This window comes from Ictidomys tridecemlineatus, chromosome 14, assembly GCF_052094955.1.
Source record: "Ictidomys tridecemlineatus isolate mIctTri1 chromosome 14, mIctTri1.hap1, whole genome shotgun sequence".
NCBI lineage: Eukaryota > Metazoa > Chordata > Mammalia > Rodentia > Sciuridae > Ictidomys > Ictidomys tridecemlineatus.
Window position 1 is genome coordinate 34,720,229 of NC_135490.1, and position 15,276 is coordinate 34,735,504.

The 15,276-nt window shown below is 35.5% G+C and overlaps 1 protein-coding gene across 43 annotated transcripts in view; it reads right to left on the reverse strand.

The window, feature by feature from the left end:
* Positions 1-4,930: 4,930 nt before the first annotated feature.
* Sorbs2 (sorbin and SH3 domain containing 2) overlaps positions 4,931-15,276 on the reverse strand; it is a 326,988-nt gene continuing 316,642 nt past the window's right edge. For 20 of the 43 annotated variants that reach the window (XM_040294542.2, XM_078031050.1, XM_040294551.2 and 17 more), the window contains 4 exons: positions 12,944-13,033; positions 12,274-12,323; positions 8,231-8,337; positions 4,931-7,078 (listed from right to left, as the gene is read on the reverse strand). In XM_040294542.2, coding sequence (XP_040150476.2) covers positions 7,017-7,078; positions 8,231-8,337; positions 12,274-12,323; positions 12,944-13,033 — 309 coding nt within the window. In that variant the 3' untranslated portion in view covers positions 4,931-7,016. The remainder of the gene's footprint in view (positions 7,079-8,230; positions 8,338-12,273; positions 12,324-12,943; positions 13,034-15,276) is intronic. The other 23 variants (XM_078031052.1, XM_078031051.1, XM_021729031.3 and 20 more) reach the window with 3 other exon arrangements.

Below are 15,276 nucleotides of genomic sequence, written 5' to 3' on the forward strand. Positions count from 1 at the left end.
TGTGTGTGTGTGTGTGCATGCACATATAGGAGAGAAGCGGTGTGGTTTCTCTGTGGAGGTACAAACTGAAATGCTCAACAGATCCCCTGTTATATCTTATTTTTATGTGTAAGTTTTAAATTAAGGATGGGTTGGGAGGAGGGGCAATTTTAGCCATTGTCACCCTTTGAAACAAAATAGATTTTCTGTATATGTCATCCACTGAGAACAGGGGAGAGAAGAAGAGGAGTGGGTGAAAATGGATGATCTTAAAATAAAGATTGACTGTATTATCAACTTGGGCTGCTATAACAAAGGACCACAGACTGGGTGGCTTAAATGATGAAAATTTATGTGCTCATAATTCTGGATGCTAAAAGTCAGAGGCCTGGTCAGAGGGATTGATTTCTTCTTGGCATGTAGGTGGCTGTATTCTCTCAGTGTCTTCATATGGTCTTCTTTTTGTACATGTCTGTGTTTTGATTTATTTTTATCAGGACACTAGTCATATTGGATTAGGACCCATCCATAAACTCTTGTTTTGCTTTAATTACATTTTTAATGGTTCTATCTCCAAATACAGTCACATTCTGAGGTATTCCATTAAGCCTTCAACATATGAATTTTATGGAAGGGAAAATTCAGCCAAAACAAGGACTGAGCTTCTGCATTTGTACTTACATGCACAGCTACTATTACTCTATAGCTTTATCTAGAGATGAGAAGATTCCTACCCTAATTCACTAGGAACATAAGTGTGGCCTTCCTGTTATAGATGGTATGAGTGATTGGAGGGTAACAGTTGGATATCCCAAGTTAAGTCTGGCTAGGTGGCATGGTCAAAGTTCTCAGTCAGAGGCCGGCTGGTCTTGTCATCAGTTCCTTATAAGAAGAGATTGGAGTCTTCTGGGAGGAAATGGAGTCTTTCTTCCCATCCTGCAGAGCTTCCTAATAACTGAACTCATCTTCCTCCACACTCCTATCTCTTGAATCACGGTATCATCCCAGGGGTCACCCTAGGAAAGAACAGCCCCTCTGCTCTGGGCTGGCATGGGCATGAATCATAGATGCTTCCACAGTTTCCATTTTTGCCCAGAGTCGTTCTCCAGAGATGAACATTTAACTGTAAGTTTCGTGTAGTTTTACCTCATCATGTATCTTCTCCTTACTAGATGTATTCAGACCTTATTTCCAGAATTTGGTAAGAGGGACTATTTTCATCTGCTAATCACAGGACAGAAGATGGAAATTAGGGTTATGGTTCTTGGCTCTTTTATTTGGAATTAAAAATGTTCCTAATATGATTTTCAATATAATTATCCTAAATTGAGTTATTCCAGAGCAGAGACTCTTACCCTGAACACTATGGACTTTTGGGCTGGATAATTCTTAGTTGTGAAAGTTGTTCTGCATATTGTGAAGTCAGCAGCATCCCTGACCTTTACCAACTAGTTGCCAAGAGCACCCCCAGTTGTGATAACCACAGATGTGTCCGTAACTTTTCAAATGTTCTGTAGGGAAGAGACAAAATCTTATTAACATTTTATATTTGACTTTTCTAGGATATATCTTTCAAAATAAATCATTATCTGTCCTGTTAATATCGATTCAAAACGTGTGCACTTTGCTGACTCCAGGATGTCTGGATGTCAGGTCCAATTGGAGTTCACACATTTCTCAATTTACTTCTCCCTCTTCTTTTAGCTACACCTTTGCTCAAAAGATGCCTAAAGCATTCTGTGAGATGATGACTAATATTTTCTTTTCTCCCTTCATCTCTCTTTCTCTTTTTCTACAAATACCTCGGATTACATTGTATTTACTAGCTTGTGGTAATTCCAAAATTCTTACCTTGTGGTTTTTAATTAATTCCAATTTCATGAATCCTGGGGTTTAACTTTGACTTTTTCTCATTTTTTTTTATATAGACTTTGTGATGTCAAGTTGTCTTATTCACTTTGTTTCAAAGTTCTGCTCAAGAGTAGGTGCAGGTTATAAAATGGTAAAGTCAGTTTGATCCCAGTTTTGTCTACACACTCCATATACACATGCATGTGCACGCACGCGTGCGCGTGCACACACACACATACATACACACACAAGTGCAGAAAAATATTTTGGAGGGATATATTATAAAGTGTAATCCTTACCTAAATGGGACTCTTAGTGTTTTTTCCCTCTTTTTGCCATTTATATTTGCTAATTTTTCTAACAATAAGCATCTTGCTTGTGCCATTAAAAAAAAGGAAAAAAAGATTTAAAAGTCATTGTCAAGCTTCTTGAAATATCAGTGCAAGCTATGGCACCCATTCACTGATGCTGTTAATAGTAACAAGAGTTTTATTTGAAATGGCACTTATTTTTGGAAGACACAGGACAACTGAGTCACTCATCATATTTTAGGGGAAAGGATGAAACAAGAAACCCCAAAGGAACAGGTGGAGATTTGCTAGGCAGATTTCTTGTCTTGTACTGAAAGCTTTTTGGGTCAAGATAAATGTATGTGTATGAGCTCAGATGGAACTTTCCTGAGCTCCTGATGGGCTGAATTTAGCAGTGAGCTAAGGCTCCGGGTCACTTAGCGAGTCACCTGGCAGAGAATGGCTAGTGTATCTTGGGGCTTTGTATATTTAAAAGCTGTCCAGCAAGCACATTGTGTTCCTAGAGCACCCTCAGCTTGCCTGTCTCCAAGTGGCTCAACAATACCAAATACTTCCCCAAAGCACTATCCGTGGCCCAGCCGGTTCCATGAAGTTCACAGAGTCTAGTTCCTTAAGGAATCACAGCTCACAGGCAGTCATGCTCTGTTAAAACACGCCAGGAACTGAATTGTATCGTCTGGTTCCTGTGTACTTTTAGAAATCAAAGTTCCCCTGAGGGAAGCCCTTTGTGCTTGATTGAGCACATATTTATTTCTTGTCATCTTGTACATCGTAAGATGCTGTTATGAGGAGAGGACTATTTGTGACAGCAGAATTTGGTAGAGGAGAATAATGGTTGAATGTAGCTGTTTAACTCTGTGTGCACAGTTTGATCAACAGTGTGTTTAGCACCAAGCATGGGTTGTTTAAGAAGAAAGAGCAGAGGCTTGGGAGACAGATACATCAGATTCTGAATCCAATTTCCATCATGTATTGTAATATCTTACATATATGATGAATTATTTAACCTTCTGCAGCCTCAGTTTATACCTCTCTAAAATAGGCACAAAGTGTATTTCCTCTTAGATTTATTGTGACGATAAAGACACAGAATGCATGTAAGTAACAGCTTGGTAGATAGCAACTGTTCAATATTCCTTTACCTCTGGTCAGTTTCTAGGTTTGTTGCCTACAATTAGCATAGGCCAAGAAGTCATAAACTTAGTTTGTAAAAGGACAGAGAGTAAACATTTTAGATTTTTGTGTACTAGAAGGTAAAATTGAGGTTATTATGTACATTATTATATAACAAGGAGAAAATACATCTCTGCCAATTATTATTGATGAAATTAAGAGTCTTATCATAAAAACAAAGTAAAATATTTTCTTTTTCTGTGGCTTCTTTTAAAACTATTTTCTAATATAGACCTACTAATAAAAATAAAGAAATTATTTCTTAGGAGATAATATTTTACTTAATTAGGGTTCAAAGTTAGTGTTCCCTAACATCAAGTTAATGGCCAGTAGTCATCTGTACAAACCACTCCTAACTTTCAGGGAATATAAAAAAACAGACAGAGGTCTGAATTTTCTCCTCAAGCTATAGTATGCCAATTCCTCCTACAGATAATTTATTAATAATTCCAATCTCTGCTTGTGTTCTGACCCTAATTATCAGTGATGAGTAAATAATTTGAAATCACAACTGACATATAAACAACTGTTAGAAGGGTACAATCTGGAGAGGAGGCTGAAATAATTATAAATTTAAATAAACACGTTCTTGGAAGCCGACAGAAGGCTTAGTCTGATTTAATCAAATAAATTTTTAAAGAATATCTCCCTTTGTGGCTGAAATCTGGGAAGCAGTGGGAAGAAATTATCAGGCCACACAAACTGACCACCTACAAAGAGAGCAAGCAGTGAATGGTTATGAAAACAGACGGTTACTCTGCTTTTGATCAAGTAAGAAAAGGACATGCCTATTTTCAATGATGGGGTCGTTAAGGCAGGGATTAACATTTGGCACATAAATATCAGAGGGTCTCTTCCTGTTGCCCGTTTGCTGACCTGGGTGCGTAGATGCAGTTTTATCTAGTTAAATTCCCACAAATGCACAGGTGAAAACAGGATCATAAGAATATTATGTGACATATTCTTCACATAAAGAGAGCATACATTAGTAGAAAGTTGATATTATCGGTGAAAATTATCCAATGGAATAGAGAAGATCAGTGTGGGAACTAAGATAAAGCAAGGCAGCACCGTGTTTTGATAATTGAGTTGTAAAGAGAGCAATGTCCAAGTTTCTGACAAAGACCAAGAAGGGACTGAGGTATACAGAAAGGATCCAGGTAGAAAAACTCTTATTATTTGTATGGCAGAAAAGGTTGATTCCACTGTAGCACATAGTTTGAAATTTGAGGAAAGCCTTTGGGTATTAACGGTGGCTGCCATGCTGTGGCTACAGATGTTTAGGGCAAGAATTCAAAAATTTGAAGATAGTTGACTTGGGAAAGTCACACTTCCTGTGATTAACTTGTCCTTGGACAAACAGTGAGTTTTGAGGCAGAAATATTTTAAAATGTATAATTTAAACTAAAGAGTAATTTTAGCCAAAGGGTATTTAGCAAATGAGCTTTAATGGTAGGTTTAAAAATACTTCTTCTCTGAGCTGTTGCTAACACATATTTTCTCCATTTGTGTGTCAAGAGAACACAGAGTAAATGAATTTTCTTATATTTTAACTAGCAACAGGAAATTAAATACGCAATTTAGGTAGGTATAAATGTCAAAAAGAAAAACTGAAGTATACTTCCAAGCAAAATTTATTAGATGTCTACTCAAGAAAAACACAATGACCTCTGCTTGTAAGAATTCAAAGTCAATTACCTGAAATCCAGGTATGAATATTTTTCTTTTTAAAATCAGATACAGAGTAGAAACAGTACTTTTTTTTAAATATGACAGGCAACAGATATTGAAGTCTTCTCTCATAAATGGCATCAAAGAGAATTATTCATTTATCAGCAAATCTGCATGCAGTTGACTTAATTTCAAACCCCAAACCTTTAAAGTATAAAGCTGATTGTGAACTTGATGGTAATCAAGGTGGTCTACTCAAAAATGCTTCTTTATTTTCTTCCTAAAGAAATTCCTCTGTAATCATTATTTATATACATTTCAATTTGGCTGCTAAGATATTTTAAACTCATAAAGTTTTGCATAAGTGCTACCTTACAGAATCACACTATCAAAGGGTGTGATCTGTGAGATAGGTAAAGGGTATTCTGCTGAAAGTGTTTTAGCAAAGTTTAAGTGCAGGATAAAGATCAGATTAGGAAATCCCCCTGCTTTCTCAATGACTAAATAGTCTGTACAAAAAAGAACAAACATATGTACAAAATTCAAGAGTCTATGTATTGTGAAAAGATCAATCATTGTCCACGGAAGAAATGCCATAAAAAGTTTTGTTTATAAGGTGCTCAAGATCCAAAGATGAATAGTTCTTATGCAAAGTCATAAGAAATACAAAGCTAGTTCTCAGGGTATGTGTAATTCAGGCACTGTTAACCTTATTAAATCTTTCAGGTCCAATGTAATTTTGCAAATTTAGGGCAAAAATATTACCTGAATGATTTAACATTGTCTCTAAAAAGTGCCTAATTTATTCCTAGGAAGTATTTTACACATACCAGGAAAATCAGGCTCAACATATTCCTGTTCTCAAATATAGCCAGGATTCTGGGTTCCACTGAAGAAAAATAATTACTATAGTAAAAATAATTGTATTGATCATAATCCTTGCTAAAACCAGCCTTAATACTTGTGATGCTTCTGAAGTACTCTATTTCTATAAAATAATATGTGGGATTCTTTTACATTTCCATAAAATGTACAACATATCATATGGATTATATGTTCTCATACAATCTCAAATGCGCCTGTGTACACACAGTGAAATCTTACCTACTAATATTGCTTACAGATACTTTCAAGTGTCTATATTAGAATAGTTCTTTGTACCTCTAACACTGCTTTCATTTAAATTTTATCAGATAAATAAAACACTAAGAGCTCATTGTTCATGATGCTGATGATTACATTTTAATATAAAATAGCAATGCAACTTTACAACACAATGTTTTTTTTTTCTTTTAGCCTAGCTAATCCTCTTGTATTCTCATGATAATTACCAAAGGCTCTTATTCACTCACTGTTTGCACTTCTAAAAAGTACAAAAAAAAAAAAAACTGCAGGAAAAGACTCCTATTTGAAAACTTACATTCAATCAACAAAATCACACCCATCCAAATTAACTTTCCTACTCTTGCTTTAGATTTTATAGTCACTGTGCATATAACAACATATAAGTGCAGGCAAACGATAGCTGAAGTACAGTTGTCATATAGTGTAAACCAGGACACTAGGCAAACTTGTGAAAGGAAAATAGAATGCCAAGCTAAGAATGTGAAAATACAAACCACAGCATTTAGGAATAAGCAATCTTCTGGTTGCCCCAGGGGAGACCATCTTTCAGAAATTTCCAAGTACAACCATGAGACCAGAGAGCATCCTGGATACACTTTCTTTTTGGCTTCAATATTTTACCTTTTCTAAGAAAAACGATTTTCTTTCTGATCCCACACATTGACATTTCAAAGTTTAGGGCAGAAAGCAGGAATATACACTTTCACATGAATGTAAGTCTGCCACGTTCCCCCCAAGGCTCACAGTGGCAGTTACTCTGCTGGTGGTTTGATGGTGGCAGGTGGGGATGGTGATGGCGTATTGGAAACTATAAGGCATGACAACGAGAGGCCTTCAGGGATGTCTCAGGCAAGTTTTATGCAGACGTGTTGCTGAAATGCGGCATAAATAAGGAGGGAGAGTGATTCACAGCCTCTTGACATAGTTTCCGGGGAAAGTACCAAAGAATTTGGTTCTTCTTGAGGTTCCTGAAAATAGAAGCAATAAATGAAAAAGGTGTGACAACAAGGAAATATCAGTTCATATCTGTAGACTTGAGCGCTTTCAACCTGCAAGGCTTCACTAAGAGATAAAGCCCTGAAGGGTTTTGGAAAGGATGACAGAAAACTCACTTTAAGACAACAAGAAGAAAAAACAAGCAATTTTAGTTGTGCTGCCTGATGTTTTCACTGCCTCATAAGCCTCAGTGATTGCTTCTGGCACACCAGGCTTGCTTGAAAGAAAAGCTCAGCCTCTTCAGCTAAGGGGAAAGACCACCCTGTGGGGGACTTGGGTGGTGGAACTCGTCACCATGCTGCTAAACAAGAGCAAGGAATGAGAAATAAATGTGACAGGATAACTGGAAAAGTGCAAGAGCAAGTGTTGGTTCAGGGCAAGAGGCTTCCTCAACACAGGTGCCAAATTAAGGCATTATCTGGACTCCGACAATACCAGTAGAGCTTTATTATCTCATTCTCAAAGCACTGCCAGAGTCCTTAATAAAATATGGAAAATGTGAACAATTTACAGAGTCACTAAAGAAAGAAAAGATTAGCCACTACTTGTGTGTTTATGTGGGGGTGGGGAAACAGTTTCAGTCATTGGGCATCATTATAATTACCTTTGGTTTCAAATACCATGATTCCTTGGAGATTTTTTTTGTGAAAGTTGATGCACCAAAAGCTCACTTAGGATTTCTAGCACAATTAGTGTCAATATGGTCTATCAAATTCCATTTCTCATTAAATTTTAGAATTTATCATCTTCATTTGGTTACCATTATTCCACACTCCTAAACCCCTGCCCCATGAAGGCCAGCCATTTTTTTTTTCTGGATGGGAATTATTATAAATAGAATCAGAATCTTGGGGCTGTAAATGTGGCCTTAGTCCTTTCATTTTCTTGGAGATAAAAACTGGCAGAAAATCACACATACTGGAAGCAGTAAAGACTAAAGAGTAAAAAGGCAATGGTTTGTACATATGTATATGCATATGGGGATTATAGAATGCATATGAATGCAGGAAAGATTCAAAGACATTATGAATTCAACGAAGGTTTGACTATCACAGTGAACCATGCAGGAGAGCAAATGCAAGCAAATTGCAGCCAGATGTGTCTGAAAAGAAATGGACACGTACCTACAAACCATCCATCGTCACATTTTTCCATCACATCAATGACATCACTTTCTCTGAGTTCCAGCTCATCTTCATTCCTAGGAGTATAGTTATACAGAGCCTGAAACCTTAAACAGGACAAGCGTGTTTTAATTTTTTTTTTTTTACATCTTTGTGCAATCGAACATAGTGCAATATTCATTTTATTTTTAACATTTCTATTCTTGTTAGCATTTTAAGTAGTGTAAATCTTTGGCAAGCATGTAAAGTAAATAGAAAAATTTAGGTCTTTTTATGGGAATGATACTACCCAAATAACATTTCGAAACTCACAATGAAGAACATTCATGGAAGATTATAATATTCATGAACTGGATGAAAATATGTTAACATTTATAGGTCAGACCTACATTTTAATGTTCAAGTTATCTAAAGTTGATTATTTAAATACTACATAACAAGCAGAATGCAAAAATAAATGATATTTGTATTATTCAGCTATAATAAAAACAAGAAGGAATCATAGTTTTTTTTTGTTTTGTTTTTTGATATCAGAGATTGACCCCAGGGGCACTTAACTACTCAGCTACATCTCCAGCCCTTTTTTGTATTTTATTGAGAGACAGGGTCTCACTGAGTTGTCTAGAGCCTTAAATTACTGAGATTGACTTTGAACTAGTGATCCTCCCGCCTCAGCCTCCTGAACCGCTGGGATTACAGGTGTGTGCCACTGAGCCTGGCTGGAATCATTGTTTTAATAGTCATAATCATTAATAACTGATGGTTGCAAATTGAATTTTTAAGTGATTCTAATTGAGATTCACAAAATGTTTCAGATGCACATCTTCTAAATCACTGTGTGGGAATTACTTTAAAAGGGAAGGTTTTTTTTGTTGTTGTTTTTTTTTCATCAGGAGATCTCCTTAAAGCAGATTAATTTAAAATCAGTGCATTTTCTGAGGATTTAGAATTTGCAAATCACCTATGAAGTTGAGTGGATGTAGTCTATGCTCAGTTATCACTGAGTCAATCTTAAATATTAGATTATGGACCTAAATGGCTCTGGGGCTGGGGATATAGCTCAGTTGGTAGAGTGCTTGCTTGCCTTGCATGCACAAGGCCTTGGGTTCAATCCCCAGCACAATCACAAAAAAAAAAAAAATGGTTCTGGAGAAATTGTGTTGAATTTAAAATTTCTTTGGAAAAAATTACTAATAGAATTCTATCATTTTTTTCTCCGCCTGAATTCTTTGAAGAGATACATTATGGTGACATTGATTAGTAACAAATTCAGACACTGAATTTGTGGTAACAAAATAGAATATATTTTAATGACTATTAGAATGGACTGGCATTTTGAAAAGTAAAGACAAAAATTATAATAGTTGAGAAGGTCAGGAATAATTTGTTTGGCAGTAAACATAAAAACTTATTCTTAATATTACTAAGTATTACCAGCACTATGAGGGGAATTTTTTAAAAAATTGGTGAATTTGATTCTGTTGCTCTTTGTAACCATTATATAATTCTACTATTTTTTGTAAGAAAATAAAAACAACATTCTAGGGTATTTTGGAGTTCTTTAAAGCACTTTGAAAAAATTGGTAAGAATGAGTTCTGATCAGGAACATTAATGATTTATTTCTAATTGCTTTATTCGGTCAGAAAATCATATTTTGGTAGAATAAACAATTCTATTGCTTGAACTCAAATATGGAGTCATAAGTAAGGAACACTGATCCACTAGTTTCTCTCTCTGTTCATGAGCTTTTTCAGCTGGATGGATATGGATAAAGTTGGCTTCAGGGAACTCTAGGAAAGAGCCACTAAGATACAGTGTCTAACAGCCTCTCTTAAAAAGCCCTGTCCTATACCAAAGCCTGAAATTCCAATAACAGAGATTTCTTTCCTTATTGATACCTTATCCTTCTAGCAAACTTATTTCACCCACTTATGTTCTTTTGAGAATAGTCTTCTGGGTCTTTTGTTGTGGGAGGATTCTGATGGTGGGCCAAGTAAAGAAAGGTAGGCAGGTTCCCAGAGCAGGGGTGATAAAAACTGCCAGGTGTTAACGGAAACAAATCATTTGGATGTTTGGGTAAGGCTAGCCTTGAAAGGAGTAGTCAAATTATTTTGTTGTATGTATTGACTTGGTTTTGAGGCTGGCAAGGTGAAGGAATGCTATCTTTTGTATATTCATGGGGGATACTGCTTTCAACATGGTGTCTTTTCCAGTTTCACATCGGAGGGAAACAGTCATTTCCAGGCTGCTATTTTAATAGGTATATACTGCATCCCTCAGTTTGGTAAAACTGATTCTGTGACTGAGCTTCTCAGGCCTCTTTAGCCTTTACCCAGGCACATCTCCAACCACTTACGGAGACAGGCCTATTTAAGGCCACAAACCCCAGCTGCTTGAAGAATCTCAAGGTCCCCAAAGCTAACAGACCAAAATTGGCAAGAAGTCCTACTTCATTTTTTGTATGATAAAAGCCAGCATGCTTGTCAAAATTTACTTACCATTCTGGTTTAATTAGACCACAAAAAAAAAAAAAAAGAAATTTTATGGAAACATAAACAAACCTTCCGGAAATCCTCCTACCTCTGCTGGCTTTCAAAAATCAGTATTGCACGACAGGAAATGCAGTAATTATGATTAAAAATGCTGTTTTGAAAGATGTGTTGGTGAAATGAATGATGGTGGTGGGGTCAGGATGCCTCAGAAATAAATTTGTCTTTATATAGGAAATGCTGAGCCAAACTAGAAACTCTCTGCACAATTTTCTATAACATATTGCACCAAAACTGAATTGTAGTGATATAACATTATATTCCCACTTTTGCTCCAAAACCTAATTTTTAAATGAAGGACATGAAGCAATACCCCCAATGAATCTGTAATCAAAATAGAAATTTAATAAAGAATGTTTTATACATGGTCCAAAGCAGGACTTGGAAAATGTGTCTTCTCCCACATGTGGGGTCTCTGGTTTCTTAATAGCCAAACAACCACAGTTGTCTATGACATAAAACAGTGTAACAGAAGACACTTAGTCATTCATCAACTCCTTAAAAGCTGTTTAAAAGAACATGTTGGTAATGCTATAAACCTAGACATCCCTGGAGTCTATATTTTTAAATTTTATTTATTTATTTATTTTTGTGATGGGATCTTATCATTGTTTGCATCAATAAGAGAAGGAACAGAAACTTCAGAATCACAAATTATATTTGAAGTTTCCCAGTTAAATTCAAATGATTATTTGTGGTGTGGAATTTCCTTCAACTAAAACACCTTTCTGTCTGTACTCTGTGAGAGCCAGTCTCTGTGGGAGCTGGGCTCTAAAGAGGATGCTTTTAGTAAGTTTCAGGTCTAGGATCTACAAGGAGCAAGGGCTTGGTGATGCTCAAGACTCAGGCCGCACAGCAGTTAGAGTGGACGACCTGTCTCATGGGTGAAATGGGGAAGAAAAAGCTACCCAAGAGAGATTCTTAAAGGCAATGTGTAATACCTTCAGGATGAACTAGCTTCTGTATCAAAGAGAGGGAATTTGAAAGGCATATTCCTGGTGCTGGGGAAGTAATACCTTCTAGCTGAATGACAGTGAGTGTTTTGTTTTAATACTGCCGTTTTCAAAAGACGCTTCTAAGCATGTAACTTTGGAATGATGGTATTAAGGTAGACTTTAAGTCTACTTTCAATCAAGCAGGTGGAAAAACAATATTAGGACATTTTGCATGTGTCTTTAAAACTGTAGTGACTAGTTACATAACCAGCAGGCAGAGGAAGAGACAAGTTTATAAATCTTGGGAATCACCACAACATTGGAAGGTTTTCTTAGTGCATAAATGAAAACCTTCTCTGTTTTCTTTTAAGCATTGCTTTTGATCTCTGTCATAAAAGATGGAGACCACTGCAATTACCCCTAAGTTAAAAGATCTCATGGAAGTTACTTTGATCTCTTTCACTTGCAAAGTTGTGCTATTCTCTGTTTTGGTACATCAATAATCTATATTGTGGGTCAAGGTTAGTCTTGAATTTAGAAGATAAGAAGAATACTTACGGTTCCCCCCCACCTTGAATGTTTTCATGAGTAAACACAGGACGCTGTGGCTGAAATGAAATGATTTTCAATGTAATCAATGTTTAAACTGGTAATAATTAAAAGATAATTTGGGTAATGGCATGGTACTTTTCTTGACATTTAATATTTCCTGTTGTAAAAAACCAAGAGGAAGAAAAACAACCACCAAATAAAGGGTTTCTGCAGGATTTATAATTAAAATATTTTGAAGGGTGCTTTAAATTAAATGAAAATAACCATGGTTCAAATGTTTTGAACACATCCACAATCTTGTCTTCTCAAGCTTTAAGAATTCAGGGTTTAGTCCCATTGATTTTTCAAAGGTCAGGAATATGGCAAGAACGTGGACACCAAACCACTAGAATAGGCAGTATGGACACCTTCACTCAACCTTATTCTCCAGCGTTTTCTCAAACAAGCAGAAAGTAAGCCACAGTTAGCTTAACAGCAGAATATCCACATTCATTCTGTAAACTTTTCCTTCACAGACAACATTTTCACATACAGTACAGGTGACATCCCATGCTACATTTGAAGTAACATTCTCTGCTCTCAATGTGGAGAAGACACATGCATTTTTAAAATGAGAAACAGAGAACTTTTAATAGAATGCAACAAACAATATCCAGGTAACATGTAACATTTTTACCTTGGAAGAGAAATATTGGTAGAAATTCCCAGTGCACTGAACTCTCAAAAGAGTTTCCTTGCTTTTTAAACTAAGCATCAAGACCAGTATCTGTAATAGATACTTATAATATTGGAAATGACAAGCCTTAGCATCCTATATAGCCACATAAATACTTCAATGAACGAAAATTAATACATTTGTTGAATATGTCAAATTTGTGTAATTGACTACCTAACTGTTACCTTTTAGGGAGAGAAATGCATGCAACTCATTCATAATATGTTTCAAAAGTATTTTCTTTTAAAGGACAGTTACATGGTGAAATAACAAAATCAGAGTTTCCATGGCAGTGACTCTTTATTGATTACGAAATTAATTGTTAGATCCATGTCCTTAGACATCAGGACCAGTTCTCAGGTTCCCATAATTATGAATAGATTATTGAGAGGCTTAAAAGTTTTTCCTGCAGATTGTCTATGGAAATACCACTGGCCCAGGCTTGGATGGGGAAATCTGGGATTCTCTGAACTCAATGATCAGTCCCCTTCCTAAATTCTTTATCCAACTGCTTCCCATCCATGCTATCTGGGATACACTACTAAAATGTCAATTTCTGAATCCATTCACTTGAAGCTATTACCAATAGTATTTCACTCAATAGTCCATGCACATAATAACTTAAAATTAAAGTTTGGGTAAGATTACATACACGTGGATGGCTTAAGGCCTTAAAAGAGTTTATTCACATCAACCAATAGAAAATTGTTAACAGTGTATCTATTATTAAAATGATAAAACATTATTTTAAGAATGATTAAGATTAAACCATTTCCAGCCATTTTTGATGATTTAAAATATTAAATCACTTTAAATGTATAAAGAGGCAACTGTAAGTCATCCGTAAACCTATGTTACATTTCTTCAAGTTCTTTTTTAATTCAACAAAACTTTATATATGTAAAATATCTTGCATGCTGAAGTAAAAGCTGTATATATTGTCACTAATACTATGTAATAACTTCCAAGTCTTCTTTTCTGTTTTCTTTTTCTTTTAAATGACTGCAGAATAATGTTCCCTCACATATGTATCCATATACTATATTTTTAACCATTTATTTTTGAAGTTTATTGGCCTAATCTTTTTTTATTTTTGCTATTATAAATAACAATGTTATTAACATTATATTCAAAAGCTATTTTCTTCTTTTAAACTAATTCACAGGAGTAAAATTTCCAGTCAAATTACTATTTATTACTATGTATTAATGCTACATGATTTTGAAAATGTCACATTTATCACTCAAAAGTATTGTGTATATAAAAGAGTCTTTAACGGAGTCTAATTTGCTGTCTTTCAAATAACAACCATGATAGCTACTATTCTTTCAAAAAATTTTCATAGCACCATACGTAGTGTAAGACAAAGAAAAGTTATAGATAAAAATATTATTTGTTCTTAAGAGAAAACGTTTTGTAAAATGTTTCATTATGCTCTAATGATGGCCTGCCTATTTCCACATAGTTATATCATCCTAATATGTTTAAATTGAGTAAATGTTATAATTTATAAAAGGCATTCAGTGTTTGGTGAAAGTGGTTGACTTAATATCATTAAAATGGGAATAACACTTTAAAAATGAAGTTATATATTAAAATAAAAACTCTACTTTCAAAGTTGGTATATCTCCATCACTATAATTCTACCAGTTCACTTTCTTTAATTCAACCTGCTTCTTCAATCATTTACGTGAACTATTCTTTTGACGATTGGATTGGAAGAATTGGGCTGTTGCTGTGTGTGGGTCCCTTAGTTCTGCAGGCCTCAGCATGTCAAGAGCTTGTGTTTCTGGCTGTGTCTGTCAGTAATGTCCTTGCTCTTGACCCTGTTTCCCAATAGGTCTTTTCCTTTCCTTCACATCCTTCAAAACTTGTCTCTGCCTGCCGCCCTTTCTATACTGTTTATACACACAGGCTAGAATTTCTCACAGCCTTAATTAACAGAGAAATTGTGAATCTCTCATAAAACTTTGCAAAACTTCCTTTAATAAGACTCACTCCATGTTAATGGATAACTAGGACCCAATTTGGAGGAAAGGTAACTAATTATCGTTTTTTGAATTAGTTAATTTGTGGGTGTGTATTGCTGGGGATCAAATTCAGGGCCTTGGGCATGCCAGCCAAGTGGTCTGTCATTGAACTGCATCCCCAGCCTGTGAATTAATTTATTTCAAAGGTATTTGACCAATAAGTAGTGGCATAAAAAGTGTTAGTGGTTGTTTATGAGCAGTTATTTATGAGGGCACATTTGTGTCTGTTTGGGGCATTGACTACTTATTCATTTCAGCTTTCTT